Source organism: Saccostrea cucullata, unplaced genomic scaffold (genome assembly GCF_032062105.1).
Source record: "Saccostrea cucullata isolate Sc308-1 unplaced genomic scaffold, CSIRO_AGI_Scuc_v1 ctg385, whole genome shotgun sequence".
NCBI lineage: Eukaryota > Metazoa > Mollusca > Bivalvia > Ostreida > Ostreidae > Saccostrea > Saccostrea cuccullata.
Genome location: NW_026922796.1, coordinates 192,546 through 206,908, shown reverse-complemented (window position 1 = coordinate 206,908; position 14,363 = coordinate 192,546). Strand labels below are relative to the sequence as shown.

Here is a 14,363-nt window from a genome sequence, read left to right as displayed (position 1 = left end):
AACTTATTATATAGAACTATTATCTAACCTGTGTAGTACTATACAGGTGAGTATATCCCACTCTGTTGTAATCCACCTGGAACTTGTAAACTCCGTAAACATCAGGTAACTTAAAGGTGACGTGGAATTTACCATCTGAAAAACGGAAATTCAAAAATAACAGTGGAGAAATATTTGAACCATCAAAAGGATTCAAAGAGAAGTAAGACCCTAGCTAACTCTACCAGAAAATTCAATACATTATCATTCTAGATATATGTCATTTTTCTGTCTATTTTTCTGATAAGATTATCTAAGCTATTTAAAACAAAATATAAATTTATCCTGAGTCATTCTTACTTGAGTTCTTAAGAGTAGTTCTGACAAATGGGTCAATGCGGACGAATTCCAGCTGGACATCTTGACCAGAGAATGGCTTCCACTGACCGTCCTTCAGTTCTTCTATTTCAATAGAGTATTCCTACAAAAGCCATCATTCATAAACCTTAATTCAAACCAAAAAAGAATGTATGGCTCAATAAAATATATTTACACTAATACAGATATTTCAGTATTTTTCATCAAGTACATACCACCATCTCATAGACAGTGTTTGGCTGAGGACATTTGTACTTACAACCATGTCATAGACAGTGTTGTTCTGAGGACATTTGTACTTACCACCATCTCATAGACAGTATAGACATTAGGACATCTGTACTTACCACCATGTCGTAGACAGTATAGGCCTGAGGAGGTTCTTTTTCTCCCTGTTTGTTGTGTTTAACTGCCCCGACACGTAGGACCCCCTTCTCCTTAAACACCCACTGAGACAGGCTTACAGCTAGGTCCTCATTACCTGACTTGGGGAACCTGTAACAAAAGGAATTCACAAAAGCGATTAAATATAGTGTTATGGAAAAACTTCCTGTATGCAATGATTGACTCATCATGTGTAATAACAGAGGTTGTGCTTATAGTATCCTTCGAAAGATATAGCTTCTAAAACAACAATTTTCCAGTGTAGAAGACCAATATCTTATCAAAGATGATATCTGTTTTATAATCCTTCTTACTTTTTGTTGGTCATTCCATTCTGTACATTGGCAGTGAAGAATTCATCACTGAAGAAGTCTAGAGAGCCAAGGAAGACTACTCTAGCATTGTTTCTGGCCTGTAGAGCTGCTACCAGCAGGGTGTTTTTGCCAACAGCGTGAGGATACTAGAAGTAGGAAAACATGATTAAAATTCTTATAATTCATCGTAACTGAATGGCATTACTAAATAGAGGTTTTCTCAATAAAATTACTTAAATTTTTTCTTCACCTCATACTGAGGAAATATGATGTGAATTGTCAATGATTCCATGACTACTACTTACATCGTCAATGGGTTTGTCTGGGAAGAAGGAGTAGGCAGTAGAGGAGGCATGGAGGACACTCAACACGAGGGGGTTCTCTGGATCAGCCACCATTCTGTACCATCACATAGCAACAATATAAATAATGCATAAAAGATGAATGAAAAATCTTCAATTAAACTGTACCTTTACTGTAGCACTGTGTAGTTTGTGTTTTAATGTCCACTACTGAAGGTAAAGAAGGACTTGAAAAAAAAAAAAGCACACACAAAAAGACTAACAGATGATAATCACCTAACCATGACTTATATAAGCTTCTATAGTCTTTGACCAACATAGCTTAAAATCATAACAGGAACCATATCCTTATTTATTACATTGTTCACCCTTTTCTAAGCACCCCTCACTTACCCCACTCCCCGGTACAGCAGGGGGTTGATGTTCTTGGAGCCAACTATAAGGGGGGCATCAAGCAGATTTTTTGAGTCAGCAATCACCATTGTGTGCTAAAAATTAAAACAAAAAGAATGCTTCCTGAAATTCAATTTGAAAGTTTGATCATAGCTTACTGGGGTAGAGGCTGCTATTTTATTTATTTCTTATCTTGGTAAGAGCTGTTTGTGTGTCCAGTATTCTCTCACCTTTCCCTGATCCTTGATGTCATAGTTAAGGTGGTCAATCACAGCTGTCTTCTCATAGTCAAACTCCACCCCACACTCTGTGGCCAGCTCACGAATCGGGTCACCTGAGTGACAGAGAATATTATATATAGGGCATCAATACCTCAACATAAAGAAATGTTTGAATGTTGAAAATACTCAAAGGACTGAGATAATACCTATGTCTGAGCTTGCTGCAACTAAAACATTTCCCCCTCCATCGATAAAGTTAGTGATGGCTGCCACGTCAATTGATCCTCCAAACTCTTTCAAAAAATATTAAAATACATCACTAATGTACATCTTACAGCTCTATATTTACATCAAGTCTGCATATTTTCTCCTTTACTTCTTAAGAAAATTTTAATTTCCCTTATTCAATCCATTGATATTTGTTTGTGATATTGTATCTTAAAATGTGTAAATACCAACATACCATGGAAAATAATAACAAATGCAAATTTAGGTGCCCTGTATAATAGACAGGTGAAATATGAATTTAAGACAAAAGTTACCTTCTACAGAGGGAGAAAACAGGACCAGGTTGTCGTACAGGAACTCTCCATACTTCACGAGGGCCAGACTGGAGTCATCAGCAGTCTTAAAGGTCAACTCAAAGCCACGATCTAACATTGAATAAAAACAAGATAAAAGACCATCATTAACCGCACATAAGATTTTTCAAAGCAATACCAATATCATGTCTTCTGGTATTTCAAATGAAATTTCATTTCAGCCCGTATTGATTGAAATGAGCGGTCGAAGTCATTGCAAAAAAATCCCTAATCACGTTGTATGGGACAGGGCTGAGATATCATAGGGACACCAGACCAAAATTTTAGTCCCTACAACATCTCACTGAGATCAAAATCATCCTTTTTACCGATTTCTCGGGTCTTGGGAGTTTACACTCCGCAAAAGGTAGGCAGAGTCATGACACCAGCTAGTGTCGCTGAATTCCCACTTTTCAATATGGCCTCTGCTCTGACTCTTCCCTGTACAAGTCACAACAAATAAGCAGGGGTTAGAGTCAGAGGAATCTCGGTTTAATGAATAATTATATACTTTTGACTTTTTGATTATTTCTTACGTCAATACGAAAAACATTTTTGTGAAAAACTGCATATAAAAAAGCTATTTTGAATAGTTTAATAAAGCTATATTTAAGAAATAAAGTCCGCGTTTTTGTGAACGTTGCAGGATGACCTCATCGGTCTCGAAATGTTGTTTGAAAGATAAAAGCAGAGGCTTTTATATTTCAAACAACATTTCGAGACCAAGGAGGTTATCTTGCAACATTCACGACAACAAGGACTTTATTTCTATTCTACAAGGATCATGAAGATCGCTAAAATATGCCTGATCACTTCCTCTATAGAGAAACGAAATAGGTCACCATGTCTCGATTACGCTGTTCCATTTCACACCAGAGGGAAAATTTGTTTGCTTCCATGTGTATGGAATTCAGACAATTTGAACTTTCGTTGCATTAGAAATAGCCTTTTTAAATTTCAAATTTGTTCCTTATATTTATTGATTAATTTTAATGATTATACAATAACATAACCATGTTCCTGTTTAACTGCTTTATTGGTGTTTAAATGTGTAGGGAGGTACGTGGAATAGCCCTGTTTGGTTATAAAAACCGACATTCATCAGCAACTTGATGCAATTTCAGTGTTTTCCCCAGAAAATTTTTTATGCATGGGGGGAATTTCGCTGAATTGACGGCGCGCGGCGTGCGTCGGTTAAGTTAATTGTACATGTAACTAAATGTGTAATACATTTAGATGAATAAAGTGCCCCGCCACAGCATGATACGCCCGTCAAATATTGTTCAATAATCATAAATTGGTTGGGGTGCAAGAAAATCAAGTAACTTTGATTAACAGATTGACACAGATTTCAATGATCTAATTTCCATTTCTTATCATGTTTATTGTACATACATCTCTAAGAGACTTACAGTGTAGGGATTAATTATAACAAATAATACATCATATAATTCTAAACTGGCTGAGTTAGAGCTTCACAAATATCCATCTGCAGCTTTAAATTGTTCATTGCATATTTTATGAAATAATGGAAATGCTACAGTCTACATAGTCTAATAAAAAAAATCAAAAATGAATTTATTCTTTAGAATATAAAATTCTAAGTGAGACACGACTGCAATTTGTTGCAAATATATAAAAATTGAAATGTATTTTTTTTTTTCAATGAACACATGTATAATTCGTTTTAATTATATTATACAATACTAATTTAGTTTTAGTCATACACTAAATGCTGCATTTCATTTCCGGAAATATGCATAGCATTTCTGACATTTTTTTATTTCATTTCCGACATTTTTTGTTTTCATTTCCAACATAATTTTGTTTTCATTTCCGGAATTTACCTGTGCGGCAATTCAATGTTTTCTAAGTAAGTGAAGTGAATTTTAAAAGTATTTATTACAAAATATTGATAAAACATATATGCATACATGTACAGCACTAAGTCTAGGTAAAAGAGTTCAATGAGCATAAACTTTTTCACCACATCTAATGTGCACTAAATTAAATGTCAGTGACAGCACCACACTTATGCCAAAGTCATTGATAGATTTACAAAATTCGGATAATGGATTTCAATGATTTATTTAATTTTTTTTTCTTGAAATTTTTTATAAGTAAAGTATTCAGATCTATTACTAAAAGTACTACATATGTATTTGAAAAATGTCGGAAATGAAAACAAAACAAGAGGCCCATGGGCCACATCGCTCACCTGAGAAGCTTTGACCATTCTGTTCTTCACCAGATTTCACCCTTGTTATACATAATGCATCCCCACCCTACCCCACTGATCATAATTTAGACATTTTGAAATCTACACTACCACATGATCCTTCCATGGGCACATATGTTTCAGCTTTTTGGCTCAGTGGTTCCCGAGAAGAAGATTTTCAAAGATTTTTCCTATATATTTCTATGTAAAACTTTGATTCCCTATAATGGCCCCGCCCTTCCCCCGGGGGTCATGATTCCTAAAATTTAGAAGTTACACTACCCCAGAATGCTTCCACATAAGCTTCACTTTTTCTGGCCCAGTGGTTCTTAAGAAGAAAATTTTCAAAGATTTTTCCTATATATTTCTATATAAAACTTTGATTCCCCATTGTCGCCCCACCCATCCCCCGGGGGTCATTAATTGAACAATTTAGAATCTACATTATACCAGGATGCTTCCACATAAGTTTCAACTTTTCTGGCCCAGTGGTTCTTGAGAAGAAGATTTTCAAAGATTTTTCCTATATATTTCTATGTAAAAATTTGATACCCCATTGTGGCCCCGCCCTTTCCCTGGGGGTCATGATTTGAACAATTTAGAATCAACATTATACCAGGATGCTTCCACATAAGTTTCAGCTTTTCTGGCCCAGTGGTTCTTGAGAAGAAGATTTTCAAAGATTTTTCCTATATATTTCTTTATAAAACTTTGATTCCCCATTGTGGCCCCACCCATCCCCCGGGGGTCATTATTTGAACAATTTAGAATCTACATTATACCAGGATGCTTCCACATAAGTTTCAGCTTTTCTGGCCCAGTGGTTCTTGAGAAGAAGATTTTCAAAGATTTTTCCTATATATTTCTATGTAAAACTGTGATTCCCCATTGTGGCCCCGCCCTTCCCCCGGGGGTCATGATTTGAACAATTTAGAATCTACACTATACCAGGATGCTTCCACATAAGTTTCAGCTTTTCTGGCCCAGTGGTTCTTGAGAAGAAGATTTTCAAAGATTTTTCCTATATATTTCTATGTAAAATTTTGATTCCCCATTGTGGCCCCGCCCTTCCCCCTGGGGTCATGATTTGAACAATTTAGCATCTACACTACCCCAGGATGCTTCCACATAAGTTTCAGCTTTACTGGCCCAGTGGTTCTTGAGAAGAAGATTTTTTAATGACCCCACCCTATTTTTGTCTTTTCTTGATTATCTCCCCTTGCGAGGGGATATGTCCCTTCATTTTAACAATTTAAATTCCCCTTTACCCAAGGATGCTTTGTACCAAGTTTGGTCAAAATTGGCCCAGTGGTTCTTGAGAAGAAGTCGAAAATGTGAAAAGTTTACAGACGGACAGACGGACAGACAGACAGCTAGACAGACGGACAGACAGACGGACGGACAGACGGACGGACAGACGGATGGACGACGGACAAAATGTGATCAGAAAAGCTCACTTGAGCCTTCGGCTCAGGTGAGCTAAAAATGTCGGAAATGAAAAATAAAAAATGTCGGAAATGAAAAGTTGATAATTACCAAAAATTCTGGAAATGAAATGCAGCCACACTAAAACATCAATTTGTTTTAATTACATTACACCAATTGAAAGATCTTTATCTGGACTATAGCCATCAAGAACTCTTAACACAAGCAACTATGAGGCCATTTCTTTTTGCCCAACTCCCAAGAGATAAATTAAGATAACAGCTCCATGATCAGATCTAGAGATGCTCTTGCCAGTTAGCTCCCGACAATAAAGTCCTTAATTTCTCTTTAATTTGACATGCACATTTCTGCTATCAAAATTTTCCTTGACCACTGCTTGATAATTATGCCCATGGGACAAACTAAATTCCTCTCAAAACATTAACATTTGTTACAGATATCTGTAAAGTATATGATGAAAAAATAAGTTTTTACTTAATTTAACATTTTTTAATAAGGATACAACTATATTTTTACATTTTTTGGGATTATGAAATTTAAAATTTAAAAGACTTTTTTAAAAAAAATCACTTAAATTAAAGGTCACAGTGACCTTGAAATAGGCCGCGACACACCTTCTACCTTAGATGTATACTTTTGCCAAGTTTGAAAGCTCTAGGTCTAACAGTTTTTTAGTTATGAGCCGGACAGGATTTTTCCATATTTGGCTATAGCATCTTTATTAAAGGTCAGAGCGACCTACTTTTTGTGCGTGACACACCGTCTACCCAAGAAGTATCAGTTGACAAAGTTTGATAATCCTAGGCCTAATAGTATTCAAGTTATGAGCCGGACACGAATGGACAGACAGACGGACGGACGGACATGAAGCCTATAACATAATACGTCCCGTCTTAAGACGGGCGTATAAAAACTACTATTCATTCTTTAATTAAATGATGGGGTAAATACATTTTGAACAAATTGTCAATTTTACTTAAAAATATTCAACAATAGAGTTTTTTAAAAATAAAAATAGAACTAATAAAAAAATATTTGCTCTATTAAAATTTTCTATAAACATGATAAAGCCACTGTCTTTTTACTGTTTTGTGTATTGTGTGATTTTTGCTTTCTACAAATAGACCCCTAGGGACCTCCACCTTTTTATAATTTTTTTTTATGTCCCTACTTTTGCAGTTGTCTTGAAACAAAAAGGGTGCTCATTAACATGTAGCACTAATGCTTACATGTAAATATTGTGACAACTTATTTACATTCATTTGGTGTTTGATTTTTCCCGCTTTTGTTTTTTTAATTTTTGGTCCAATACCGTTATAATGAAAAGTAGGAGCAAAATGTTTCCTATTGGGACACGATATAAAAAGGACCAATAGGTAATCCTTACTCTAATTTTTCGTGTATTGAATATAGGTGAAGGTCACTGTGTATTAAAAGCGCATGTGTTTGAACTAAGTACCTCCCCATAGTTCATAAAGTAAATAAACATTGATATTAATGTTAATTAGACATGTTTATTTTCAGCACTTTAATGCAAAAAATAGTTTTAATTATTATGAGTTTAACTAATGGATCATTTTTTATGTCGGAGCATCAATGCTATTTATAGAACAACTTGTGAATGTTGGAAAAACCCACATGTGCATTAACAAGTGTATTGCTTTGATAGCCTCTGATAGCAGATTAATTACTTTTTATGGTTAAAAATTAATTTTTAACCAATTAAAAGCCTGATACTTAGTAACATACCAGTAAATTACAATAAACAAAAAGTGACAGCTACGTAGGCCTACTGCATATTCATACCCCGTGCCGTGATTCGCATCGAGTTCACAACAGGTGCACAGAATGTGTACAGTACACGCTAGGATTCTACTATTTCTAGTGATTTGATTTGTTTTATTGAAAGATTCATAACTGATAACATTCAAATGGTACACAATTAATAGGATGATTTTCTCATTAGTTTGAACTTTCAGTAGGGCGTGGCATTCTCTGCACTACAAAATGGCTAATACTAGTAGATTCTCATTGGATAAGATATTAATAACATCAGGAACTTACAATTGTTGTTGAAAACGATGAGATGACTTATGCCCCACCTCTGTGCTGTGAGAGAACTTTTAATTGGCTATTTACTACACCAGTTGACATTTGGACGCATTTTTATCATATGTATTTTTCAACAGTGAAGGAAAGCTGTAAATTTCAGAAGCTAATTAGGTAACGTCAAGAATGCCATGCCTTACTGAAAGTCCAAAGTAAGCATGTAATGGTCCTAATTCATGCATAGCGGGAAGCATGGTGGCAACATGTGATGCATGGCGGGAGATCATGAATGCATGACTGTACTGCCATGCAAAAACAGCTTGGGGAAAACACTGAATTTAAAGTGTTCAGACTGCAAAAGACGACACATCTGTGTGGTCAAAACAAGTTTTCCATTTTAGAATCAAATATATATTTCAACTATAGAGGTTTGACATGTGTTTCCGATCTGAAAATTTTTTTGTTGACGTTCGTGTTTTTTTGGAGAATAATTTCTTTGATGTCTGCAATAATCGTGGTAGAATGCTTTTTAGAGGCTTAATGATGAGTTAATCAAGAGATTGTGCTGGACCTGCCAGTGCCATAGGCTACAGGTCCAGGAAAATCACTATATTTATATAGCTTAATTTACCTATATAACTTTATTTACCCAGGGTGCAAAACACAGTTTTATGTATGACGTTATCAGGACGTTACTTGGTGAGGGACATGCAAAACTGACCCCTATAAAACAATAAAATGGAGGCTTGTTACATAGACTTCTGCATATCAATGGAAAGATAAAATTGTGAATTTTGTAAATATCCAACTATAATACATTCATCAATTACTACTAGGGGGTATTTGACACCTGAAATGTGGGGGATATTGGGTTGTTTATGCATCCATTTTCAGTGCACATGTGCATTTTTAACCCCCCTGCTCAACAAAAACAGAAAAAATCAGACAAAATAAGTTGTATGCATTTCACAGAACAAGTCCTAAGGTTTTCTTTTAGTGTGCTTTTAGGGTACATTTTCCACCTCTTGAAAGAGCTACATTACCTGCTAATTGACTCATGCAATTCTGCACATGTGAAAACCGGATGTTTTGGGAGTTATCTCCCCCTATTAAAAAGTCTCACAATTTTTTTTTTCTAAAAATGAATGCACAATTTTTTCTTTAAATATTAAGATAAGACTCTACTTTATGCGAATAAAAACAGAAAAGATGCAGTTTTCATCTAGACTCCTATAAATAGCAGGAAAATCCCTACCCAGCATGCTTCTCTCTGGGAAAAACCCCCTGGATTTTATACGAAACTGTGTTTAGCTACCCTACATAATATAGCTTTATTTAGCTATTTTAGAATGGGTTTCTGTTTTATGAAAAGCAGACAAAAAGTCGCATGAAAATATGTCCAATATCTTTATTAAAAGGTTTGATAAAAACAACCCAGGGAATAGATAGTAAAAAACATTGCCTCTTTTAAACACTTTTTACCAAAAAAGGCATCTCTATAGTTAGGATAGCTGTCCCTCACTGGAGTGCGATGAGGCATGACTAAGTGCGATTGCCTTGCTTTGTCCTGAATTATTACCAATCAATTTTCTTGTTAGCTGCAGATCTGTAAGCTCTCCGAAATAATTTCGGTTTTCGATTTATTTATCCATGTTTTTAAACTGTAATCTCAAAATATTACTAACCATATGTTCCTAACATATTCTTTCACTGTTTCCACAACCAAACATTCCTCATAATTGTTGTGAATAGTCCACCTGACTCTGATATTGTAATCATCGAACATTTCGCTTATTTATTTGGTTTCAAAGATAATTAGGTCCAATATGCTTCACTCAGATTTCAACTACAAAAACACTTGAAAGAAGAGAAAGGGATTTTTGGAAATCTTTCCTTTTTTTGCAATTGAGGTAAGAATTTGGAAGAATAAATTGAGAATCGAGCGCACTTTTTTGTGCACAATAAATATACAGTTTTTTCAATGGGTGGCACTGTAGCTCTCCGGTCTATCAATATATTTTTTCGGAGAGCTACAGATCTGCAGCTATTATCTTGTTGACCAAAACTGCTTTTCTTTGTTAAAGTTAAGCTGCTTAATCACAGATTAGCTGTTAAACATAGCCCCAAAACTTTTTGATCTTAGACTGCAATTGCACAAAAGGAGAAACATTTTTTAAAAGTGGGTTTTTGGTGAATTGTTTTCAGTCCATTTCAAAGTTGAAAACTAATACTGACTCATTATGGGACTTTTTGTTTGCTTTTCATAACACAGAATTTTACTCTGAAATAGCTAAATAAAGCTATATTATATAGGTAAATAAAACTTTATATATGTATATTTAGCTTTATTACCTAATCCAATGAATTTTGTTGTTTTATTATAAATTAAATATTATACAATTATTGTTGTGTTTTGAGGTCAATACAATGATTTAGCCATCTGAGGAGTACAATATTCACCGAGCCCGGAGGGCGAGGTGAATATTGTACTTCGAAGATGGCTAAATCATTGTATTGACCGAAAAAATACAGCAATAATTGTTTTATTATATGATTCACTAATAAAATAATGATACCCATTACTTGTTTGCATTTAATTACTAGTAAGTCCTATCCAAATACAATTAAGAGAGATACAGAATTAAAATGTTAATCCACCTTATAGGTCGTATTTATTTTTTTAAAAGTTTTTTTTAATCAATTTTAGTTGCTTTGAAAAAAAATTATGTCAGTCTTTTTTTAATGGAAGGAGTATTAGCAGGGAAAACTGACTTCCAAAAAGTTAAAATTGCTGTTCAGTAAAAGTGTAGGAGGAGTGTCCCTGCATCCCCTGTTACCACCATCACCCGAAAATATATATTCGCTTATGTTTTCTTCACATGAAAAAAATAATAATAGTAGTTTAAATAGCTTTCCAAACTAATTTGTATCAATTTGGAATATCCCGATCTATTTTTAGATCAATGTAGAGGAAATAAATCCTTGTATTGACCTGGAACGTCACGTGCAGGTCAATACAACGTAATATTTCTCTAACATAGTTGGATCTCAGCCAATCAGAGAGATGGAAATTATTCAATCATATAATAATTTCATCTATTCTGTATGTGTTTTCAGTTTTTCTTATCTTTTCAAACCGATCTACTGACTGGCGTTCTATTGACCGGTCAATTGACTGCGCGTTCTATTGACCGGCGACGTATTTTGGAAAAAAACGATCCCGGTTTCAAATTTAGTTGTTTGTAACACTGCACAGACATCACTCGGAGTTCCTCGGATGACTCGTACCTCGCACATAACCTCGGACGTCAACGGTGATCTACCATCTTGCTGATTCAGTCATGTGATCCTTATTTGAATTTTATTCAGATGTCATGCATTTGAAATCGGAGTTATTTTGTGGCACACTCAACAGATTTTCTTGTTTTCAAAGCTTGTTAACATTAGGATGTAATCAAAACCTGTTTATGATAAAAAATTGTACAAATTAAGATACATTTTCGAGGAAAGTTATGCAGAGCGAAATATGAAATGAGTGAAAAGGCAGTTTCCGGCGGAGAAATGTAAGGATCTGTTGCATATTCCTCCACTAATCACATCCGAGGTTTGAATGGAGCGTAGTGGAGTCAGCCGAGGATTGCCGATTGCACAGACATGGTAAACAATCATCTTATTCGATCTTTCGACATTGGTTTTAAAAATTATGTGATTTCAATGGTCGGATATTTTATTTAATGAGGGTTACTTTTTAATTAATACACTGTGGGACGTGGAGACCATTCCTTCGGGTGAGACCTATCAACCGAGGTCCCGTGTCGCAGTAGGTGCACTGCTGGCACGAAAAAGATCCCTCTCCGGATGGCGTCTCCATATAAGTAAAAAATTTTCGAGAGGAATGTAAACAACAGTCTATACAATCAATCTTTAATTAATATTAAAGATGCACCATATCTAGGTATAAATTTGTACAATATGGTACACTGTACGGGAACCATCTGTACTGAATATACAATTGTGAACACTTAATACGGAAAATAAAATTAGGTAATAAAACAATTATTTAATGCCTGATCAGGCAATAGACCAAAAATGTTTCCCTCGGTGCAGGGAACAGCTCAGTGTGTTCTATTGCCCTCGGCCGCTGGCCTCTGGCAATAGAACACACTGAGCTGTTCCCTGCACCTCGGGAAAAATATTCTGGTCTATTGACTGCTCAGGCATTAAATAATTGTATAATATAGCTAAATATAGTGATTTTCCTGGACCTGGGCTATGGGTGATTGTTAACCTAGCCTAGTAGCTAGGCCCTAGCTGTTATCAGGTCCAGCACAATCTCTTGACTAAGCTATATAGCTTGATTTAGCTATATAGCTTTATTAAGCTATTCAGAATAGCTTGATTAAGCTATTTTCTCAGACTTTTTTCTCAAATGTGTTATTTTTTCAACATGTGCAAAAAGTCGCATCTTGGTGCAGTGGAAATATTAAACTTTGTACTCTTCTGAATACAATGCATGTAAAAATCACTCACCAAATTGCTTCTCCTTGAGAGACTTTGTACTCAAAGTTTTAAAGGTTTTGGGGCAATTGATGAGTGACCACGCAGTTATTTCTTGAATGAAATTATATAAAGGAGGCCTGTTATGGCAAACAGGATAATTGATTAGTAACAGTTCAGCACAATGAGAAGCAGTCATACTTACCCACGCCTCACCGCAAACACAGTTACTCAAACAATGGAAATTCATATTTTGCTTAAAAATATTCAACAGCAGCAATGTTAGAACTTTCTATGATTTAGGTTGTATTTTTGATAGTCCATAGTACATATATGAATAGTCAAATATTTGCGACTTTTTGTTTATTTCTTTCAAAAAACGTTTTTGTGAAAAATTGCATATAAATAGCTTTATCAAGCTATTTTGAATAGCTTAATAAAGCTATATAGCTTTTTAAAGCTATATAGCTTAATCAAGAGATTGTGCTGGACCTGGTTATTTACCTCGAAGCGTTCGGAAAAATACAGAGTGCGTTTCTCTAATCGACCAGTTATCCACCAGCACAAGAGTTCTTTTACCAGCAGTTGCTGCACAGATGCAAAAACTTATGAAAGGCATTAACCACTTCATTTTTGTTTCCCCAAATGGACCCAAACGTGGCGTATATGGGGACCGGTTTCCGTTAGATGGCGCTGTTTCAGTTAAGGAGAGGGTAATTTGAGTTCCAGATGATTTTAAGCATCTTATCCACTCTGTTCTCTACTTCACATATAAAAATAGTGTATTTTTATATGTGAAGTAGAGAACAGAGTGGATAAGATGCCCCTGTGATCGTAAATTTTGGCCGTGGCTTCAAAGGCGTCGGACGCAAATTGAAAAAGGGGGGGGGGGCTAAACCAACAAAAAAAGGTAAACTCCGATTTTCAATACCTATATTAAGTATATATCCTGGCGTATTGTATTTTCGACTTATTTAGATATTATTTATTAATTAATTAAAAATTTTATAGAATGTGAAAAAATATGGGCTTAAAATGTTAGCAAATGTGTCTATAAATAAAATCATATAACCCAAATTGCAGTTTTGTGTTTATATTTTATCTATATGCCATAATATGGAAAGGGTGCAGTTTTCCTTACAAAAATATTAGCGTCTTGTGTTTTCGACCTAAATATAGTATCAACGCCCAATCAGTTTCGGCTATTAATATCTATTGGATATTCCAAACAATAAAAATACGATTGTCTGTCTTTCAAGAAAAATTTGAACAAGTTGCATATTTTGGTTGCAAATACATTTTTTCGTTGGTTGAACCCATTTGTCAGTAGCTGTGCATTTTCAAAAAAAATCAATGAAATTACGTTGCAATTTTCAGTAAAAATCTGTAAGAAAATGCCCATATTTAAGGAAGAAAAAAATTTGTTTGATCCACCCATTCATTTCAATATTCACGTGTCTCTTTGACAGAGATCTTAATTTTCTTTCGGAATTAATGTCATCTAAAAATCTTTGTAATTAACCGATTACGACTTTGAATAATCAACAGATAAAATGTGCATTAGTAAAAACACTAGAATTTCTGACATCGGACTAAAACTA

General features: G+C 34.9%; 1 protein-coding gene across 1 annotated transcript; it reads right to left on the bottom strand.

Moving 5' to 3' along the window:
• Window positions 1-28: 28 nt before the first annotated feature.
• Window positions 29-13,439, bottom strand: LOC134262488 (dolichyl-diphosphooligosaccharide--protein glycosyltransferase 48 kDa subunit-like; the record flags this gene model as incomplete). Its single annotated transcript, XM_062744885.1, has 10 exons — window positions 13,267-13,439; window positions 2,514-2,624; window positions 2,178-2,264; window positions 1,981-2,084; window positions 1,751-1,845; window positions 1,361-1,454; window positions 1,056-1,201; window positions 705-852; window positions 340-460; window positions 29-135 (listed from the first exon to the last, which is right to left on the bottom strand). Coding segments are annotated over exons 1-10 (1,140 nt in total), but the record flags the coding sequence as incomplete, so codon positions are not given.
• Window positions 13,440-14,363: the final 924 nt, after the last annotated feature.